The sequence below is a fragment of the Schistosoma haematobium genome, chromosome ZW (genome assembly GCF_000699445.3).
Source record: "Schistosoma haematobium chromosome ZW, whole genome shotgun sequence".
Lineage (NCBI taxonomy): Eukaryota > Metazoa > Platyhelminthes > Trematoda > Strigeidida > Schistosomatidae > Schistosoma > Schistosoma haematobium.
In genome coordinates, this window is record NC_067195.1 from 38,188,885 (window position 1) to 38,213,190 (window position 24,306).

At 38.1% G+C, this 24,306-nt stretch overlaps 1 protein-coding gene across 2 annotated transcripts in view; it reads left to right on the forward strand.

Moving 5' to 3' along the window:
- ERAL1_1 (Era Like 12S Mitochondrial RRNA Chaperone 1) overlaps positions 1 to 15,767 on the forward strand; it is a 30,567-nt gene extending 14,800 nt beyond the window's left edge. The window contains exons 5-9 of one of the 2 annotated variants that reach the window (XM_051211306.1): positions 2,107 to 2,219; positions 2,318 to 2,648; positions 7,138 to 7,532; positions 7,745 to 7,990; positions 13,702 to 15,610. In XM_051211306.1, the coding sequence (XP_051071346.1) occupies positions 2,107 to 2,219; positions 2,318 to 2,648; positions 7,138 to 7,532; positions 7,745 to 7,990; positions 13,702 to 13,902 (1,286 nt within the window). In that variant the 3' untranslated portion in view covers positions 13,903 to 15,610. Of the gene's footprint in view, positions 1 to 969; positions 15,611 to 15,656 lie in introns of those variants that run through there. The other variant, XM_051211307.1, reaches the window with a different exon arrangement.
- Positions 15,768 to 24,306: the final 8,539 nt, after the last annotated feature.

The following is a 24,306-nucleotide window of genomic DNA, read 5'->3' on the forward strand; positions in this document are numbered from 1 at the left end:
ACACCCCAGAGAATCAGACAGATCATATTTGTATCAATAAAAAATTCGCAAGGTCAATGGAAGATGTGAGAACCAGGAGAGGAGCTGACATAGCTTTTTATCACCACCTGGTTGTGGCCAAGATGAAACTGAAGTTAAGGAAGCATTGGACAGCTGAGGGAACAGCATTACAAAAGTTCAATACAGCCTTCCTTCGACATACTGATAAACTCAATGAATTTAAGATAACTCTCAACAACAGGTCCCAAGCCTTACAGGATCTACTGAAAGAAAAACAACAAGCTACTATGGAGGATGATTAGAAAGGGATCAAAGAAGCACTAACTTCAACATGTCAGGAGGTGCTCGTTCGCAAGAAACATCATAAAGAACGAATCACTATCGAAACCCCACACAAGATTCAAGAAGACAGAAATTAAGAGCAGCCGAACAAGAAACAGAGAAAGTTAAGGCACAAGCTGAATACATAGAAGTAGACAAGCAAGTGAAGAAGATCATTAGAGTCGACAAGCAGAAATACGCGGAAGAACTAGCAACGAAAGTGTAAAAAGTTGCAAGAGAAGGTAATATGAAACAACCATATGACACAACGAAGAAACTAGCAGGGAGATATTGTAAACCAGAGAGACCAGTCCAGGATAAAGAAGAAAAGACAATCATGGAGATTCAAGAACAGAGGAACAGATAGATAGAGTGCTTCGAGGAACTGTTGAATAGACCAGCTCCATTGAATTCACCGGAAATCGAAACAGCACACACAGACCTCATAGATATCACTCCACCAACAATCGAAGAAATCATGATGGTCATCAGAGAAATGACGAGTGCGAAAGGAGTAGGACCTGACAGTATATCAGCTGAAGCACTAATGTTAGACACAGAAGTAACTGCAAATATGCTTCACCTTCTATTGATGAAGATTTGCGAGGGAGAACAAGTGCCGACAGACTGGAAAGAAAAATACCTCATCAACGAGATCTGAGCAAATATGTGAACTGCAGAGGCATTACACTACTGTAAGTACCAGGAAGTTTTCAAATGAGTGTTGCTGAACCGGATGACTTAGTAGACCCTCAACTTTGAGATCAACAGGCTGGATTCCGTAAGGATAGGTCGTGCACAGACCAAATTACGACACTACGGATCATCGTTGAACAATCAGCTGAGTGGAACTCATCATTATACATCAAACTAGACCACCATCCTTAAAAACCTCCGTAGTTAATCCATGTGTACCAGCTGCCCTTCCTCGTTTCAGATGAGCTATAGCTTTTTGAACTTCGATTAGAATCAGTAGACCTATTTCACTGTTCCATTTAGGCTGTCTGGAAATGCTGGGTAGCTGGAGATGGCCAGCTGAACTGCTCCTTAAATTGTTCCACATATCTTCTAGAACGATGTGCGAAACTTTAAGGGAATAATATCTTCAAATACTATTCGACTTAATAATAATAGCTGCTTTATACTCTATTGTAAGTGCAGATACAATTTGGAGATCACAGCTAATAATATTGCAACAACTAATCTTTAAAATCACTGCACACCTTATTGTAAAATTGTACGATTATCTTCTTGGTAGCACTAGCACAGCTAGAATGCGTCCATGTCAGGGACATGACGTATACTACTAACTGGCTTCAATATTTGAGACTTTCATCAATCAAGGGTGCTTACAAGGCGGATCAAAACGGTTTGTTGCTAATCGTGAAAACGCTTGGCTTCATCCCACCTACTTCTATACAATTCAACTATCTGGGATGTTTTAGTTTTAACTATTTGCTCAATTTACACCTGGTAATTTAAAGTGCGTGTTGCATAAAATCTGGCACAAAAGGTTGGAATATCCCCTCCGTATGTGCATCTTATTAGTTCTTATGATGTTTCGATCGATTTGATAAAACTTTAGTGACCGAATCCATAATTTTCTCAGGGGACTAATCCTCAAATCTCATATGATTACCTATTGAAATGCAATAATGTTGGTCAGGAAATTAATGTATTGACTGAAAAATATCCAAAACATAAGATAGGATAAGTAATGTTTTATGATTCTTAGAGATTTTTAGGTAATATTTAACCTGTTTTGTGTCTTTTTTGTATTCCCAGTTCTTGTGGTTATTGATGTCAGTCATAAGGAGTCACGCGAAGTACTTCATGAAGAAATCGTAAAAGCACTACATTTCTTTAACGATAAAGAATCAGTATTAGTACTAAACAAGGTAAATAAAATATTCCCTCAGTGATTCGAAGTTTCTAAAAAACAATATGAATTTCATCGTATTATTTCTATTCGCTCTTTTAATCAATATTACTATAGATTGATAGATTGTCTAAAAATCCAACTAGACTATTGGACATAACTCGGAAACTTACTGGTGGCATCGTACGTGGTCGACGTTCACATATTGATAGATATGCATATCGGTTTAAACGTCAAGCAAAGTTAGCTGACACAGCTCATCATCTCATTCCTCCAAATGAATTGATCGCAGCTAGATTACCTGCTGTATGCCACCAAACAACGAATAAATTTCTTGTGTATATGAATAATCTTCTGGCTGAAATTGAATCGACACAGGTTGACGTGGATATAACAGATTCTAAGTTGCTACCAGATAATATGGAAGAGAAAAAATCACTATCTGATAGTAAGTGTTATTCGAATCCAATCCTACATTTTCAAATACTAATTTTTATACTTTGTCGATTTTTGCGTTTTATTACTCTAAAAGGCACTACCTCCATTATCATGTACACTTTAGTATAATATTAAGATAGAAATCAGCTAATTTCTCCAGATTAGTATTTATGATGATTCAGTTAAATTAAAAAAGGCTTCGATCCCCAGGTCAGATGAGTTTTTTAAGCAGAATAAACCGACTCTATCAACTTCTGTTATACAGTTGTTTTTGACTACCATCAGTTTCCGATAGGAACCACTAACTTTGAGTAAATATATTGTTTTATTGGTGAAAAGGGATACTATTGCGCGATATTGAAGTATAACAAAGCCATAAAAATCACATCCTAATCACTTAGAGAATATGTTTAACGTTGTGGCCAATATCGTTTCCGAAATATTTTGCCTAGTAATCTTTACAGTCAATTCTGTTGTTCAGTTTACATTTCCCGTACACATATCAGTTTTATTATCAATCGTCTAAACAGCGACAGATTAAATAATTCAAAAAATCATAAGATAAACATCTAACTACAAAGTTCAGTAAACTGGAGACAAATGCAACAAATTTGATATTAACAAATTGGTCATTAATTTATCAGATTGAAGTCTAAGTACTTACGAAATGTTTTTATTTAAAAAGGATCTTAATTTCAATATAAATAGATAACGATTATCACTCCTCAATATTGTAACTGCAACTGAACGGGCATTGAATTGCCTTTCCAATGAAACAGAATGAACTGAAAAATAAAATTGTGCCCACTTTATTACATATAAAACCATACATTTCCAATCTAACCGAAGATGAGTTCTATGCATCAAAACAGCTGGGAAATAACAGGCCAACTATCATCACGAGAGCGGATGAGGAGAACATGACTTTTGTTTTGAGCAAATCAGACTACGAGAAGAAGGCCAGTGAACTTCTCAAAGTTAACCCGTACGAGTTGATCAAAGAAACGAAACTATGAACCATACTTAATAAGCTTAAGACTGTAACGAGCAAAAGCATACAGTCGATTAAAATAAAACTAGGACCGTCATTATGGTTCACATTATATCCATAAATTTGTAATCCTTGTAGATTCTATGGACTACCAAAGATTCACAAGAATAATACACCACTAAGACCGGTAGTTGATTTTACAAATTCACCGACGTATAAACTGGCGAAATACTTAGCTAAGATACTCAAACCAAATAACAAATTGGTTGATCATGAGATTAAAAACTGCTGAATTCAAGAATAATATTGATATCATTAACATGGAAGATGATGAATTGATGGCAAGTTTTAATGTTTCTTCCTTACTTACTAATGTACCTATCAATACAGCATTGGATGTTATTTATGATTGTTTAAAATCTGATGCAGATTTGAGTGTACGACTCATCAACTTCTCCGATTGTAGCGAATTTATCCATGGATTCTTTTGAAACCAGTACGATTACATGATGTGTAAATCCACCCAAAGTTTGGTTATCGTATGTAGATGACAGTTTTGTTACCGTTGAACAAAATGGTTGGGAAGAAATATATGAAAATTTAAACAACATATCGGATAGCATTAAGTTAGCTAAGGAGATAGGGTCTACTGAATACAAACTAGCATTTCTCGATTGTTTGGTCGAGAAAAGACATAATAATAAGTTAAAATTTAATGTATTCAAGAAATTAACACATTCTGGGAGGTACAGTTCAGCTCGTGCTTGCTGTAATCTGATTACAGAAAAGGAAGATCAATAGACTGAATTGGACTTAATATTGTCTACACTGAGGGCAAACCATTACTTTAAAGAGTTTTTAAAGAAGATTGTTAGAAATGGAAGAAAAACTAAGTTAAAGCGTATAACAAAAGAATGGGAGAATACCGTGATCATCCCATTCCGTAAAGAAAAGAGAATAAATTAAGAGGATTTTAAACAAACGTAATATAAGAGTGTATTTTCGGGCCAGTGGTACTATAATATATCAGCCTTAATGAAATGATAAATTTCCAGAGGAAGAACAACAGAACGTTGTCTATGAGAATAATTGTCATGATTGTAATACAGTTGATTGTAAGGTTGAAGGAACACAAACAATGCTTGAAACATGTTCTCAAATAGTCGGTTGATTTTAAGAAACTTGAGAATAGGTCGTGGATAGCATTACATTCGTTAGAAACAGGACACAAGATGGACTTTGAAAGGACCCAAATACTTCGGAAAGAGTTTGGCATGCATAAAAAAAGACCTACAGCAGAAGCGCTATATATATGGGCCAACAAGACCGGCCTGAACAAAAAAGGCCGGTATTCAACTAGTCACCCCTTGGCAAATAGTCATTAACAAGTGATTAGACCCTAACTCTATCCAGCTTGTTTACTTCTCATGAACCGTTATTTTTACATAAATGAATTTGAATATTTTGCCATTACAATTATGTATTTGGTGATTCTTATTTTACATACACATCGATGTTTCAAAGACATTTTCAATTCACATTTTTATTCTTACTTCTAATAAACAAAAAGCAAATTAACACTTAATATGAATTATTAATAAATCAAACTCACAAACAAACAAGCATAATATCCCACTTACTAAAGTCAGGATCTGAATATGATTGGATGAGCACAGTATAGATTTAATTTGACTGTTGAATATTAAATATTCTTTGATAATTTTGATTATTACCTTGCCGAAGTCCAGACAAGTCTACTAGACGAACCGTTGGATTATTTCAAATGTAATTTTCACAAATAATGGCTTCTCTATACTCGGTGTTCAATTTTTGTCAAACTACTCATTCTAATATTGACGGATACTGGCATAAATTTGTCTTGTTTTGTCCCTGTTTATGGTTCGTCGATTTTGATTTCACTTAACCTAACATTGTATTATTGCGACCACACATGTCTTTGCGTACCAAATGTCTCCTAACCATGTGCTTGTGGATAAACTGACGTACATATAATGCAATTTTCGTTAGCTATGAATTTATTTCAACTTCGGGATTACTTAATACAGTAGTCTCGAGTGCTGTTAGAGGTGTCACATATTGTTAGTTGTGCTAAGATGTCAGTGGTTCGTAATAATTTAATGGTTTTATTTGAGATGTATAGTTTGGCTTGAGTCACCAACTCCTTCACACTGTATGTCAGATAACTGACTGCTATTACGTGTGCCAAGCTGTTGTTTAGTAATTAGTGTTCCCTGTGGGGTTGTTACAAATAACACATGTTCGGAATCATAAATTGGGCGTTTTGAATCCATACCACGCCAGAATTCCCAGTTATTTCGTTTATAGTCTTGAAATGTTGGTTTATGTACTAACTAAAATTATGTCTCCTGGTTTACAGTGCTTACATGTTTTCATTGATCATGTTTGCAATCATGACTGGATCTGATGTTAAGTGGTTGGGTAGCAAACGTTGGATGACTCAACTTCGTTTATATTTCAACAATATAAGTATTCATTTAAGGACGTTTCTTCAACTTCAAGTGAACTGATGTTTGCTCAGATATTCATACTCATGTAACTCACTGATTGGTTAGATAACTTTGTATTTGACCAATCGGCTTACATTCATATTATTGTGTATGCCTTTTATATGGATGATGTGATTTGATGCAAATGTAAAATGCGACTGTTTCATTTTTTAAAAAATAATCGAGGCTTCAAGTCTAAGCAAAGAAGGCTTTAATCAAAGTGGTAATTTTATTTGACTTGTTACGCTGGATGAGGATGTGAAGGTACTTTTGAAACTCGATTAAATCATTCAGTGAGTTTCAGGGGGATTAAATCAATAATGTTCTCGAGTATGTGGAGAATATTTCTTGATGATTGCTTTCAGTGAATTTGGGAAACGAATGTATTTTGGTATAGGTCTCGGTCCATGTTATGCTACCTGATCAAACTCAGCATATATGTTCATAGTGAGCTATTTATATATTTGACCTGGTCTCTATCTAGCTGCCTTCGGCAACCTAAAAAATGTTTTAAGTAGTTGATTCACCTAAGTTAACTGGAATACCATGTCTAAATGGTAATTACTTTGTTTATCACCTTTCTTTTAGGATTGCGTTTGGTGGATGTTTTGTTTGAAGGAAAGGAATCTAGAAAATTTCAAAGTTTCCTCGTTCGTTGATTATATTACACTGTAGTCTCCTGTCATATTAAATCTAATGAACAACTTGCGTACGTACACTTCGATCTCACTAATGCTCATTATTGCCTTTAATAGCTCTGTTTGATAGCAGGTGTTCGGATTTTTGAAGAGCTTACTAATTTTTTACATAGGTTGTGACTGTTTTATATTTATAAATCAATTTTCGTCAATGCTAGTTGATTCCCCAGTAATATCTATTATTAAATACAATCCGGCGTAAACCATGTAATGTCGTACTGGTGGCTACATCATGATAATGAGCCATAAGTATTGATTTATTTTTATTTCTTTTGATTTTAGCCTTCCTAGAAGATCGTTTTTTAACTGAAATGGAAAAAAAACACAGGGATACATTTTTTGATTGCCATAACATACCGGGAAATGATAAATTAATGCCTTCAGATAGTCAAGGCCTTGATAAATCAAAGACTGAAATCAACCAACATCTTTTGAACACATGTGGTGAATCGAATCGAATTCTGAATGCAAACAGTGATTCAGAACATATAGATTCTATGTTGGAGACGTTAAAACAACAATTATTACTTCAAACAGCATCACCTGAGGAAGTTTGCAATCGTCGAAGTCGTTGGTTAGAAATAACAAAATCAACTAAAGGGGTTACAAAGTGGTTAGGTTTCAGCGAGGTTTTCATGGTCTCTTCGTTTATAGGCGATGGGATAGACAAATTGAGGGTGAGTTATAGATATATACAATGTTTAGTATTAAGTTGGTATATATTTGTTGTGATTCTACCCAACTGAAAATTATTCAAGAAAATGAACTATTGAGCTTGTATAAGGTTTTGAAACTCTTACTATAATAACAATTAGAATTAGTTTACTTCTATTTCTAAGTTACTGGTTTTTACAGATAAAATAGGAAAAATTCTTACGTTTTACAATAGGACTTCCTTGTATCCAAAGCTTTACCGACTCGCTCTTGGATCCTACCTCCAACAATTATAACTGATCAAGAACCAAGTGAACTCATACGAATGTGTGTATGGTCACACTGTCTCAACAAATTACAACAAGAAATTCCATACTCGTTGCATATTATTGTAGATGATTGTGACAAAATTAAACTGGACAGTGGTGATGATCGAGTATACGTTCACGTCCGCATACAATGTAAAAATGAACGTCAGTTAGTAAGTTTCTGCCAATAGTTTATTATTAGTTGTGTCTTAAATTATTGTCTAGTATTATAAATCTGTTATAAATTTAGATATATATGTGACCACAGTCTGCGCTTTTCTGATCGAATATTCATAAACAATTAATAGACCCTAACTTTACAGACCGATATTGTTTTATGTGTGTTAACTGGTTTGGTCTTACGTGTACTCAGTGCATGCACTTCACATTATGTATGTATTACATTGGGGATATATTTAAGGTCACTGGGATGACAGTTAGCTGACAAAATGTCCTCCATCTAGTAGAAATCAATCTAAACTGTTATACAACAAAACTAAATAAACCACACAATAAAACGTTACTGAAAAAGATGATGGAGTATACAGATATCTATTTTATTAAGGCATTTCATTTTGATTATCACCCAGAAATCAACGACACATTTTGTTAATAACAGTTCGGGACCTCGTAGTAAAGTAGAAAAAATGATTCTTTTATCATGGATTTTATCTTTAATTTCCTCAACCAATATTTAAATAATAATTTTTACTCACTAATAAGTAAGATATTCATGTCCACAAATGGAGCAGTTCCAGGAATCTATTTTTCGAAGTGTGGGTTGGTAGTTAACACTTAAGTCACTCAGTCAGTCAGCAACAACGTAGGACCACGCACATATACGCATCGGTCCAAGTTGCCACACCTCATTAGCACAACAAGATGAACACCAAATTCATAGAAGTAGTCACTTCAATGGTAGTAATATATAAAAGAAAGGTTGCACGTAATGATATAAAACAGGGAGAAAGAATTAATTTGTAGAAAGAAAGATATGAAGCGATTTTAATCTCATGGTTTGAGAGAAGACGAAGAATGTATACACCTACGCCATTGTGATCGATTCTGAGCCATGTCACCTAGAGTCTCCAACCACTGGTTACGATATTCGCGTGGACACCAACCAAGTAGTCTACATCTACCAACATGGCTCAGACCAGAAGTTAGTGACTTCAAGCGCTGATGCCACGTTTTGCTTTGGCCGCCCCCAACTTTCTTCCAACCATCCCCAACACCGGTTAGCATTGCGCGTCGTGGTAATCGGTGTTCAGGCATACGCAACACGTGACCCAACCATCTCAGTCGATGAAGATTCACAACCTCATCAACTGATTTACCATCATTCCCCAATACCCTACGTCTAACCTCACTATTACTTACCCGGTGAGCCCAGCAGATACCAGTATTATTTCTAAAACATCTGTTGTCAAATACTAGTAGCTTACGAGTATCTTCTACCCTCAATGGTCGCGTTTCGCAGCCGTAAAGTAGAACAGATCGAACTGCTGCTCAGTATACTCGTCCCTTAATTGAGAGACGGATATCTCGGAAATTCAGTCGACGAGGCTAGTCCTGGAGCAACAATTCGCAATTAGAGCGAGAGAAACGCATCACAAACATCCTGGGCATTTTATCAGCGTCTTCACCAAACCGAACTATATCATTGCGTATTCTAAGTCGATAAACGAACCTCCTGGTAGGAGATCAATTCCCGAAAATTCAGTCAACGAGAACATTGTTTCCATCAGTAGGTCTATGATGAAATTGAACAAAAATGGAGATAGTGGACAGCCTTGACGGACACCACTTGAGGTTGAAAAATCAGATGACAGTTCGCCATAACCTCTGACTAAACTGGTAGTGTTCGAGTAAAGAGCCTTCACAAGGTTTATGCACTTCTTAGCTACACCTTTCAATGACACACACTGCCACAGAACCTCTCGGTCTACAGAGTCAAATGCTGCTTTTAAGTCAAGAAAGACCACCATTGTCGGACGCCGATAAGCATGCCTGTGTTCTCAAACCTGACGAATGGTGAATATGTGGTCTATGCAGCCACGACCATGTCTGAAGCCAGCTTGATTCTCTTGTGTTTGCAGTTCACGAGTCTTAGCTAGGTGCCTGATAATTATCGAGGCTAGTATTTTAGATACTATATTAGTTAAACTAATCCCTCTATGGTTATCACAGAATGATTTTAACCCTCTCTTATGTATTGGGACAATCAGTGATTGCAACCAGTCAGATGCGATTACGTCCAACTCCCAGATTTTATCTAAAATATTACTTAGCCTAATAGCTAAAATTGGACTACCACACTTAAAGACCTCTGGAGCCAATCCATCTGGACCAACTGCTCTTCCTCGTTTCAGATTAGCTATAGCCTCTTGAACTTCAGTTAGAGTTGGGGGACCTACTTCAATGTTCCATTCAGGCTGTCTGGGAATGTTGAGTAGATGCACAGGGTAGCTGAGGACCAGCTGAACTGTTCTCCGAAATGTTCCGCTCATCATTCTAGACGTCTGGACTGGGAGCAGATAAAAGTGTCGTCTTTTTCCGAAATAGTCTGACTTACACTTGACTCATTAATTGCAGTTTCTTTTATTAGTATGTAGAGCTGTCTTGTGTTCCCTATAGCCGACACCTTTTCCATCTTTTTGCTTTCGTTGCCCACCACTGCTCACGGTCGTTTCTTAGACTTTTTCTTAACCTAGACCCGATTTGTTTACGCTGTTTATCGAGTTCAGAACCGTGATGGGATGAGTTTGCGAGAATCCATCAGTGCAATAGACCTTGACGAAATCCATTGATTCTTTGTAACCCTGTGGTTTAAATCACTAATAGATGTCACTGCTGTTTCCACAGCTACTTGTATATCTTTCCAAGAAACATCTGAGTCAGCCTCGTTTTCAGGACTACCTAAGTGTGGCCTCAGTTGTTCTTAGATTCTACTTTTGGTTTTCTCGCTACTCAATTCAGCTCTGTGTCTTTTTAGTTTGGCTTTTTTGCGCCCAGTGAGGCACAAGCAGATGCGTGCCCGCATTAGTGCATGGTCGGAGTCCAAGCAGGTACTCCAGAATGAGCGACAATCTTATACCGACCCTCTCCAACGATGACTGATGGCAATATGGTCTATTTGAGTCCATCTTTGGTTTGGTGTAGGGGGTCGCCATGTTAGACGATGTCTCTCCTTATGCTTAAAATTTGTGTTTGCTAAAAATAAACGATTGTCTGAGCACAGTTGCAGCAGACGATCACCGTTATCTGTTTGCTGAGCCATGATACTAAAATACCCACCTAAATGGTAGAAATGACGAAAAGACAACGACGTGTGTCCCTATCCTTCCGAGTTCTTACGGAGCCGCTTAGCCGAACAGCACATAAACGACTGTTAACGGGAATCCACTCTAATAGTGCTTGTTCCGCCCTCATGCTTAGTGCTATGCCTATACCTGCCAGTCCACGAGAATTGGCCGTCGGGTCACTAGATAGACGGAGGGTGTACCTACTTGGCTCTACGTTTTGCCGAGGTGAGGTCGACTGGCCACACTAGGGTCCTGTATGCGTGTTTCAGAGACACAGCATACATCAATGGTACGAGATTCTAGAGTTCTAGCCAAGAAAGCCTGTTGACCGATTTGACATAGGGTGCGTACGTTGAAGACTCCAATGTGTAGTTTGGAGCGAGGTTTCAGTAGACCTGAGACAGTGTTTCGCGCACTAGAATCGTTGGCTATGGTGACACTTGAGGAGGAAGCCGAAAGAGGAAGTTTAGAGTTGAAAGTCGATGTAGGAGGAATAATAGGAATTGAAGAGGGAGGTTTATTATGAATACAGTGGTCTTGAGTGCTGTTAGAGGTATGAGGGCGGTTATCACTTCCCGGTTGCCCACACCGTGGAAGGGTTCTTCTGGAGGTATCTGGAAAGGAAATTAGATTAGAGGTGGTCATATTGACCTGAGAGCGTGACAGCGGTCCCCAAGGGACAACTGCCTGAGGTCGGTCACACACGACCTTTTTATGAATAATTTTTGTGTTAGCTCCGTACTTGTTGAGACCTTACCGCCGGAGACGGATATCCGTGGGATAAGGCGAGGTGTACATTTTTAGGGTCGACCTTTTCTAACCCCACCCCTCCTTGTGTGAAGGCAGCATCGCTGTCATGCTGGTTGTCTGAAGGAAACACCTTACTGCTGTCACACCTCTGTACAGTCAGCAGTACGACTTCGCCCTCAGACCTTGAGTTGCTGCTTTTAGTCTTACCGTTCTCCAGTCGACCTGTCTGGCATGGTAGAACCTACAGGAACATATGTTCCAGCCAATATAGTTCGGTTGGGTCATCACGATAGACAAGCCCGACCACCACGTCACGGTAGCAATACCGTTTGGTCACTGATGTATTCGGTTAGCCTCAACTTATCGATTATAAAATATGAGGTGTCCTAGCCATGACATTCATCTGAATTGTCTTAATTCTGATGTATAATTTAGTTCACTACCCCTCACTTTTTTCGTACATACCATTTAGTAATGTTGAGAGCGGTAAGGTTTTCAGTTATATGACCATCATTTTGGTTCTTTATTTTAACAAATTGTAGTTAGGAAAGCTTTTATCCTGAAACTTCACGTATCATCATTTCATATGGCTTTCTGTTTACAGTCGTAAAGTTCTTTCCAGGAAATCAGTCAGTCAGCTACAACGTAGGACCAGGCACATTTATACATCGGTCCAGGTTGCCATACCTCATTAACACAACAAGATGGACACCGGATTCATAAAAGTAGTTAATTCAGAGGTGGTAATATATAAAAGAAAGATTGCAATAAGGATATTGTACAGGAAGAAAGAATTAATTTGTAGAAAGAAAGATATGAAGCGATTTTAATCTCATGGTTTGAGAGAAGACGAAGAATGTATACACCTACGCCATTGCGATTGATTCTGAGCCATGTCACCTAGAGTCTCCAACCATTGGTTACGATAGTCACGCGGACCCCAACCAAGTAGTCTGAATCTACCGACATGGCTCAAACTAGAAGTTAGTGACTTCAAGCGCTGATGCCACGTTTTGGTTTGGCCGCCCCTACATTTCTTCCAACCATCCCCAACACCGGTTAGCATTGCACGTCGTGGTAATCGTCAGACACCAACTCATTATGGCTGATCAGACTCCCAAGATAAGTGAAGTTGTCAACGCGTTCGACTACTTCACTCCCTATTCTTAGTTCAGGTGTTGACGCAGGCCAGTCCTGAAGCAACAATTCCAGGAAATACGAAACCTCGAATTCAGTATTTGAATAGCCTACGTACAACTAGTGCCAAACAGATGTGATTTATACCGTAGAGTACTAACCTTACTTCTATTTGAATACTATAGTATTTCAAATTCGATAGTGCTTATTAAAATCACCGATCCGTCAAGTACCTCCAAAAATATGGTGACCCGTCTCAGTCACCGTATATGCTAACAACCGGTCTTATGTACTGGTATATTGCATAGCAAAATGAATTCATCTAGTAGCTCAGTGGGTGAGTTGTTAGGCTTCTAACAACTACGGTCTAGATGCGAACCCCGCTTTAACTGGTTCGCTTTGAGCAGCCGGGTAATATCATTATCCTCCACACTTACTGTGGGGCTCACACTTGAGCTTATTCATTTTATTGTTTTATTTTGTATATTAATAAGACGTGATATCTTCAACATAAAACCTACTATATGTTCCGTACGAGGTTATTGAATTCGATTTTTTTAATATTTGATAATCTTGTTTGTATTCAATTATAAATTGTTATTATGTCAATTCGGATTTTGTGAACATTTCACAATATTCGAATGGTTCTCATTGGAAATATAAAATGTATAATGGTTAATTTTGCTTTCTAGTTAAGTGTTTTAGGTATGAAAGGAAATACGATAAAGGAGATTTCAAGCGCTGTTAAACTGGAGCTCATGACAATGTTTAGATGTAATACGGTTGTAAAAATAACTGCCGAGTTATCCAAAATCGACTCGAACATAAAAAAGAAGCTTTGCCGCGCCCAAGATTTTTCCGAGGTTTTTCCAGTAAATGACAGACCGGGGTAGTTTATTTTGGAGTTTCATTTGTAAATACTTTGTTTTCCTTATTCTTTTTAACTACGTTATTTCACTTTGTACAACAGTAAAAATCAATGAATTTGATGAGATTGATTAAAACAGTTTTCGCATTGTAATTCGTATAGTATGTGAATTTAGTTTCCGTATCGTAGGGTTACTTACTTATTACAGTACAACGCCATCTTCTTGTCTGTAAAATTTTTTTAAGCTTTATAATATTCAAACATCAAGTCATGCAATTATGTTAGCGCCAGGATTAGTTGGTTGAGTCGTAAAAGTGAACGTGTTGTCACACTATGTGTCACATTCATCTGAATAACTTTCAGAATCAAATAAAGTCGAAAGACTCTTGACCTTTCGAATTATCTATGTATAGGCATATATAAATCATAAGTGGTTTCGCAATGGATATTAATTAGCTTCAGTGAAAACTCACATTCAAGGTGATAAACTCAACAACAAGCAATTATAAATGCGAATGAGCACAAAAGTAATCAGTTTAATACGACACAACGGATATACTTACCACTAGAAATGTATCAACCAATAAAAGAACATTTAGTTTGCCAACCGATGAATACAAGGAATCACTGAAAAATTATGCGATAAAGAACTATTTTTTCGTGAGTAATACAGTTGCAATATATGAACCTTACTGGTACTGGACTGGAAATATCTGTAATGACTAAGGTATGCGTTGTAGTCGCCCAGCTTTAAGTAGATTTGTAGTAATAATTCATACACATGTAGTTTCTGTTTGTTGGTTCGCCACCATAGTTTGGGTTGATGTTGTTTATGTCGTGGTGTAGAGACAGTTTTCTCGCGACCTGGCTTTTCTTCAGTCACGTAGAGGTTAACTTAACTCCAAAAGCATGGAAAAATAGTCATGAGGCTACGTGACATGTTTCCGCGCTACACAAATAAATCACAGATATATGAACGAAGAATATTTTTGTAGTACCAGCGAAATGTCACAGTCCTCTCCAAATCATTCGGCAGTTGGATCACCGAATGTTGGACAATTCACTGACCCTCTTCAGGGTCAAGGACAACGAACGCGCGTCAGTTAATCGCACGCCACGGACAGTCCCGTGAGGTTGTGGTCGCACTGTTTCCTGAACCGACGTTTGCTAACATTTCTGCAATAACGTCATTTGTGTTTTACGATCATCAAAGTAACTGTAGTACCTGGATACGACGGAGGGGTGATCTACGTTAGGTGCTGACCGTAAGGTGTTACTTCGAAGTTAGCTGCTGGTCACACCATTTCCGTCTAACGTGAGTAGGCCCACAATCACTCGACATCGATCATCTACGTTGGTGATCTACACTGGCGAGCCTGACGTGAACAAGACTTCGAAAAACGCAACCTATTATTATAATTTTTGATTGTATTCTGTACTTATTCTCTTTAATTTCTATCGCCACATAAGTTAGTCAATTACTGTGAACATTCGTTGCTTTATATCAATGTTGATTAGTAAGTAACTAGTTCAATCGATAAAACTAACCATTAAACTACGATTATAATCGGCTATCGTAGTTCTTCAACAAGCATTAGCAGAATATAAGTGCTCCTGTGTAATATGTCTGCTAAAATATCAACCACTCGTAAATATAGCTACAAGGCACCACGAACGCACATCTGTTTGTAACTTCTTCACTTGTATAAGCAAGACAGGATTAAATATCTGTTGTAAGTTCCTTTTCCTGCTTAATCACTATAAACTATTTCCCGTCAGAAACTATTCACTAACATGTTTTACTTACATCACCATTGCGTGCCTTATTTCCTATTGCTGAGTTCTATGGTCAAACAGAAGATACGAATGCCAGAAATTTACGATGAGTTTGTACTATGAATTTTCTGAAATCTTAGGTTTTGTTTAGATTGTTCGTCAGGTAGTGCTACATATTTGGCTTTAATTATTTTGGACCTATACAAATTCAGTCCACAACGCTTTGTTGAACACTAGGTGATCTATATTCATTTCAATAAATTCTCTTCGAATCTACAATTATACATTCAAGTTAACAATCTAAGAAATCGGCCAGGTTTAAGGCAAAGTACATTATTTAAAATTATAGCACGACCTAATTGGTTAATTATTATTTTTATGATATGGTCACGTAGTTTGATTAGTGTTTATTTTCGTAGCTTAAATCTTATCATTATGAGTAGTAGTGGTAGTATTAGAAGTCGTAGTAATGGTAGTAGTACACGTATTTGTAATGTTAGTATTAGTGGTAGTGGTGGTCGTATTTCTACTTCTAGTCGTGTTCGTAGCTGTGGTCCCTTTCCTAGTGGTGGTGGTTGCAGTCGTATTTGAAGTAGAAGTGGTAGTAATCTTATTAATGGTAGTCGCGATAGTATGAGTCGTAGCAGTAGTCTTCGCAGTAATAGTAGTAGTATCTGTCATAGTATAAGAAGCCGTAGTTGTAGTTGTAGCCTTATTAGTAATAGTATAGTTCTATTAGTCGTAGCAGTAGCAATCGTAGTAGCATTCATCGTATCGATAGTAGTTGTTGTAGTAAAATTCGTCATCGAAGTATTAGTACCAGCAGGATTCGTAAACTCAGTAGAAGTAATAATAGTGGCAGAATTCGCAGTAGTAGGAGTATTACTGGAATTCCTAGTCGTAATCGTAGAAGTAATAGTCGTAGGCGTATTGTATCATTTGTAACAGTTTGATCTTGCCTGTAAATTGGCATGCCTCATGTAACAAACTGTTATTTGAAAATAAATTATTATTATATACAGCGACAAACAGAAAACACGGGATTTCATCAGGTATTATATTCAGCGACTACAAACATTAGTCTGAGATGGTCCACACGTATATGAGAGTGATAAAATAAATCACTGACCGTAATTTTCAAGTAAACAGAATTTATTATGCTCGCTGTCCAGCCAAGTCGATTACGAAATTACCACTGAGAAGTACAAGTTAAGATGAATGATTTCCTCTGCTTATAACAAGCGATATAGGAGGCTCGGTATCCATCCTTAGATTATTAGTCATCAAACACATGACTGACAAATTCACACTTGCCATGACTTACATATTTTTGCTTCTAATGTATTGTTAAACCTGACTCAAACATAACCAATCGAAACATTTACATTATTGACAGACCACACAAAACGAATCATGGGGCACTAACGGGATATAAATAATGGAATTACCCGGTAGACTAGCATGTGACCAATATTGAGTTTGAGCTCTTTTAATTTGAGGGAAGTAGCAGAACAAATGCCAAGTGGTTTTATCGCTTCACCACAGTAAGTTAATCTAGAACGTATTTTAAATGAGGTGATCTCAATACAAACCAGTCCTCGCACATAACCAGATTCTCACAAATAGTGGAATTGCCGAAGTTATCTTTGTAGAAAATTCCTATCATATTAAGACGCAGATATACGAACGAAGAATAAACGTTTCAATAAATTCTCTTCAGGTTCCAAAATTATATATACAAATTAATATCCATAAAATTGACCAGGCCTAAGGCATTGTACATCATTTAAAATTATAGCATGTTGATTTAAGATCGTTTTTAATATCAAAAAAATTCGTCCATGTTAGGATGACTAATATAAATTGTTGATTTGGATAAATTTATACGTTAGATGAAACTCTGAGATAAATGCTCAAAATAAATAGGAATAATAAGACTACGACTAATAATACAACGTTTATTACTACTAATAAGGCCAATACTTCGTCTGTTATTAATAAAACCGCTACTAATACGACTACAATTACTAGGACAACTGCAAGCACTACCACTATGAATACCACGACTAAGGTTCCTACTAACATTATAATAATTATTACAAATTAATGGCAATACTGTTCAACAAAGAAGCTGCAGAAGGATTTTCATCGTTCTCTTTCCGTTACAACATGCATTTGGAGTTTGGCAACGCTTATGCCAGTAACACTTTCTACCATTAATCGTACTCACCAAGTGAAATCAAAAGACAGAAGCGAGGAGGTTCGAAGATATATTTGATAGGCTATCAATATATTGAGGATCGTCTGATCTAATCTGGCTAGCGCCTGCAAGGGTTGTTGAGCACGGCGTTCCCACTCGTGATCTGGTGCGGATGCATGACTGAGAGCCTTCAGCTAGGTGAGTCCATTAAAACGAATATGGTCAGCATCTAATGTCAAAAACTTACAGAGCTATTTATTTCGGGGATTTATTTACCGCCACACTACGGTCCTCTGTGGCACCAATCTACAAAGTTAGAGAACTGATTCGCCTAATGACTGACTGTGAAATAGACATTAGACTTCCAGAACTGATGGTTTGACAAAGATCCTGACTCTGTTAGACGCTAACCACTCCCTCAAACGAAGACTCTCAGTTAGTCACCTGACAGTCCGCACTTAGCTCTCCTCATGCAACTAGCTATTTACTTAGGTGCATTATCGGTATGCAGTTGACCATAGCGTTTCTTATGACTATTGACACCTACTTCCTTTTTGTTCCGAGTACGTTTAAACAGAGAAAATCCAGGAGCACATACATGATGCAACACTACTATGACCTTTGTAAGGGAGGGAACTTACGTTAAGTTCATCAGATCATAACTAAGGGCAGGTATTTCATAGATCAATCTCCAAGTTAACTGTTACACACCTACCCGAAGTAGACCCCACGTACTTGTTTAGTCAGAAATCAAGATAATATGTACTACAGGATATCATACTACTTCAAACGTAATGAAGGATTGCTAAGATCTGCTAACTGGCAAAAGACAGGATCTGACTGTCTGCTTGGGAGGATTGCCGGAATCCCTTCAGATAGATATTTGATCCCATCTTGTTGGGAATATTTGTATTAATTCTCAGGTGTCGAACCCTTTAGTATTAACCTTTTCTTTTATTGTTTAACGCGCTAATTTGCGTTAGAGAAACTTCTGACTGTATAGCACAGGCTGTACTGTTTGAGGTATTTTGTATTTTTGATGTGATTTGTTCTGTTTTCTAAATTAGAACAGTTTATATTGAGCACAGAGTTTGTGTTTTGATATAATATAATACGAGTATCTCAAAAACGCGTTGAGAGCTATACAGAGGAACGTGGTCTGGTCTAATCGAATAAATTTTGGTTCGTCAGTCCGTTGTTCCAACCGACTATTAGTTGTTCGGTTGCTACACCTGTGGCGTTGTCATTGGTGAGTCCAAAGTGTTCTGGTACACCAACTTGCCAACTGTGAGTCTGTTCTTTTTGGAATTTCATAAACCATTGCTTTATTTCAATTTTTATAAATTGTGATATTTTTTCCCATCCATTCTTGTTTTTGATATTTCGCCATGACGGGTCAGACACGCAAGTTACTTGGGTGAAAGTCCATGTCCCCACCTTCGATTCAATTAATGCCCTTCTGGCCAGACAATATCGAAGCCTGGTTCTACTACGCAGAGGCCGAAATCCACGAGCACGGCGTGAACGACACACGTGCACAATTCCTCGCAGTAGTCAAGGCACTACCGCGCCAACTCAACAGGTACGTAACACCTAGTATGTTTACTAGTGGTGTTTCTGAACCCTACGAAACACTGAAACCATCTATCCTTAAACACGGAGACCTAACCGATAGACAAAGGTTAGACCAACTCCTTAATAACATCGATCTGCAACATGGTTCTGCGACAGACATGTTGCAAAGAATGGGAGAGGTTATCGGCCAAAGAACCTTCGATGATGGCCTATTTAATCAACTTTTCTTATCCAAGCTTCCTCAACAGGTGCAAGCTGTGCTAGTCTCGTTTCAAGACAACGCCGTAGACGAGCTGGCTGCATCTCCCGACCGCATCTTAGAAATCACCAAACCTCCTAACTTCGAGGTATTTTCAGTCGAAGAAAAGCCCCAAACCACCCGGAATGACATAATAGAGTTACGTCACACTCTTACATGTTATCTTAAATTTCGTAACGACCGTAGACGGTCACACACCCCGCGAAGAAGCACTTCACGTAAGTGATCTGTCTCTAGATCACGATAGACGGATAACCCCGACTGGTGCTGACATCATAACCAGTACGGAAAATCTCGAAATTGCAGAAAGCCCTGCAATTTTCCGAACTCAAAATCGACCGACACGAAAAATAATTCGGGAAACTTCGAAGCCGACACGCGTTAACGGCAACCGTAGCCGGCAAACGCAACTGTCTGTTATACGTCACAGATGTGATAACGAGAGTTCGCTACCTCGTCGACACTGGCGCAGAAGTTAGCGTTCTCCCAGCGAATTCTAACGACCGGCTTCACGAATCGGTTTTAAGCCTATCGCTACGTATGGCAAAAGGTACGTTTACCTCAACATGGGTTTACGCAAACCCATACATTGGACCTCCTACAGCACCACAATTTAATCATAGATACGCGCAAACAAAGGCTAAAAGACGGGAACAGTAATTTATCTCTTTGCGTAACTTCTTTTTCCGGTTGCACATTATCTCCAGTCACAACTAAGCACATGATAGACCCATTCTGTCAACCACTACTCGATAAGTATTCTGGGATATACCAGTCGCAACCGAAATCGCCGTGTGTAACCATCAATCTCACACATCACATTACGACTTCAGGACCACCTGTATTCTCGAGAGCGCGCCGAGTGCCTCCCGAAAAGCAGAGGTTGGCGGAAAACAAATTCGACCGCATGATAGAGTTAGGAATCATTCGACCTTCAAACAGCTCATGGGCATCTCCGTCGCACATGGTCCCTGAAAAGGACAGCAACGATTGGCGTTCAACTGGTGACTATCAGGCTTTGAATGCGAAAGCTTTTTCCGATCGTTACCCATTGCCTCACATTCACAACTTGACTGCTACCTCGAAAAGTATAATTGTCTTTTCGAAAATCCACTTTATTAAAGTCTATAACCAAATTCCCATGGCACTGACGACATTCCAAAAACCACTATTATAACTCCTTTTGAACTTTACGAATTTTTGCGCATGCCTTAAGGCCCAAGAAATGCTTTCAAATATTCTAAGGGTTCATATATGACTATTTTGAGGTCTCAACTTCGTACATGCGTATTTTGACGACTGCCTAATCGCAAGTCTGGACAAATAATCGCAACCTCAGCATCTGGATCTTGTTTTCTACCGACTACAAAAACATGGCATTACTGCAAACATTTAGAAATGCCAAATCGGAACCGATGCATTAGACTTCCTAGGACACACTATAGATGCGCAAGGCATTCGACCCCTTAGAACAAAAGTGGCGGCCATTCTGGATTACCCAGAACACATCACCATCAAGCAATTACGCACGTTTAACGGCCTTGTAAGTTCCTATATACGATTCTTACCGAAATTCGCGTTACTTATGAAACCTCTAACTGATCAACTTCGTGGAAATGCGAAATCCATCAATCTGGATGATACAGCGCGAAAAGTATTCTCTATAGTTAAGAAACGTATCACTAAAGCAACAATGCTTGCACAACAGGACAATGAAGCACCCATCAGTATCACAGTAGACGCATCCGACTCAGCAATCGTAGTAGTCTTAAAACAATAAGCTAACCACTCATGGCAACCTTCGGCATTTTTCTCTAGACGGTTGCCAGACACTTAATCGAGGTATAGCGCTTTCGACAAGAAACTCGTGGCCATATATTTTGCTGAGAGGCACTTTGAACACTGTTGGAGGCCGAGAATCCACTCTTTTTACCGACCACAAACCTCTTACCTTTTCTTTAAGCTTATCTTCACTCAAGTACCCCCCATGAGAGTCTTGAAAAATGGACTACATTCCACAACTTACTCCATATATACAACACATTTCTGGGGCAGACAATGGAGTTGCAGACGCCTTGTCTCGAATAACTTCCTTGAACACGGTTCCGAACGACCGCTCACCACCCACAAGCAAACGGGTTAGTGGAACGCTCTTACCAACGGCTTAAAGCTTCACCCTCAGCTGCAAACGTTTCGCATTGGGCAGACGCCCTTCCACTCGTTTAACTAGGTGTTCTCAATGCAATGAAAGGTGACATTGAGTACACTGCAGCTCAACTCATTTATGGAACGACACTTCGACTTCCAGGAGGATTCATGGATCCTTCATCTTCTTCTAAGAATATGGATCTAAGCTCTTACACAAGCAAACTTACAGAAGCAATGGATTCAGTTGAACCTGTTTCCACTCGACCGCAATCAATTGATGCTTTTGTTCAATCTGTCATACGATATAGTACAATATCCTTGCAGTGTTTTGCCAGCAGTGTTAGACTTGATGGCAATAATTTAGAAAAAAAGGAAATCGTGACCACAAAGGTGCAACAAAACATGGATGGTAATTAAGCTGAATGACACGAAAAGTCTTGTAGCCATACTGCACTCATAATGAATTCATGCATGTAAAGGCTTCTGTAAATACTTCTTCATCAAACAGTAGCTCAGATTCATTCATTCAAAGTTAAGACGGTAGATCAGACACGTTATGGACAATAGAAATTTAAAGATTTGCTCAACGAGGAAAATACGATTGCATTTTCTTTAACCATACATTAACACACAATGATGTAAGCTATAGAATCAGGAATCATTGGTCACTCTAGACTACTGTATATATATAAGGAAATCCAATGAAAGATAAGCAAAGATTTTCATCCCCCACGAGAATTAAGATATCGTTGTTAGCTTGAGGGGACTGCGAAAATTCTCATCTACCAGTCTCCACTAGTATCAAATAACACAAATGGATGGCTAGAAATTAATCAGTATACGAGCTAGTTCTAGTGTTAGGTTAAACGGGAGATATGGATTAATCCGTTTGAAATTGAGTGTTTGAAGTAATTATAGCTTAGCTGCAACATTCAAAAGCGATGCACTGCACGATTTTTTCGGTCAACTGGATGATCAAATGACGATCAACTGAGTACGGTCAATGTGAATATCAGATAGAGAACAGATTGAGACCAAGAGGAGAGTACCTACCAACTTAATAAACCGATGGTATGGATTTCATCAAATGAGAAACGAGGGGCAAAATAAAGAATGGAACAATAATTAACTGTTAAGGACCCTAAAGCCCATGTGTATTATTGGTTCGTAGTATGGATTTTCCGACTGTCCTAGGTTAACATTTTGTGCCATCTTTGTTCGGAAATCCGTACTTCATACTCTACGATTTACGGCACTAGGTCTTTGCTTTACCCACAGCCCACAGTTTGCAACGGTCTGCTAAGTTCGTTGCACGTTTCTCGTAGAAATAATACTTTTCAGCAGAACATGAAACACAGGGGCTCGATTAGGACATGATATTTTATTTAACAAACAAGGTGATGGGAAAACGACTTCAATCTATGTACATCTGTAGGTCAGTCTTTTCTGCACGCAGGCCCTTATGGTCTAATACGAAGTAACTAATTATTGGTATCGAGATTGAATTTCCATGCAAATTGTCTCTTTGACTCATGCTCTGTTACCACAAGTTGGCTTCGTTTTCTACCACAAAGTTCTATTACAGGCTGGTAAGCCTCCTACGCTAAAGTGAAGAGGCTCACCAACAAATTTAGAGAAGAGAATAATGATGATTATGACTAAAACAGAAACTGACAAGTTACTTGCACACCAAAACAATTTTTCCAACTTCATTTTAGAAATCCAAGTCATGTTAAACTACCCCAGTCTTTGCAAATCTCCTCCATTTGTATATTCTTTTATCCATGAATTGCTATATTATTGGCTTGTCTTCATCAATTCACCCAACAAGTTTGCGTAGTAATCGATCTAACTGAAGGAGGTAAGATTAAATAATCACGTCCTAATTTTGCAATGAAAAATGACTTAAACTCACCGGTCTTTTATGCTGCTTGTCCTATTCTTCTCACCTTTTACTTAGCATTACGATGACACCCCAAGGATACATATAAACAACAGACTACCCTGTCTTATGTCTTAATTAATGCGTCCAAATATTTAGAATGCATATTAATTATTTCTGTTTAAAGCCTGTTGTATCTGTTGTCTGGAAACTACTACCGAGAAGCACCAAATGATATATTGTAGTTAGCGATTGCAACTAAACGACCGTGCATCTACTTCAATGTTTCTCATTGTTAACAGATCAAACCGATACGCGTCACTTCCCAAACATCGGCTCGGCGCAATGGGACTTCCTCAGATCTGTAACATTGTGCGCTTCAGCTCTACTACCTTTAGTCATATTCCTACGCACAAATACTTAATTCCCTATATGTATGAAGAATACATCTCGTAAAGTATAATCGTAACTCAGTAACTTACAGGAGAAAACATTATAACGTTTGTAGCATTTTGATTTTGGTTGTAAACTTGCATGCCTCATGCAACGTACTGCTACTCGGGAATAAATTTTTATAATTATCAGTTCC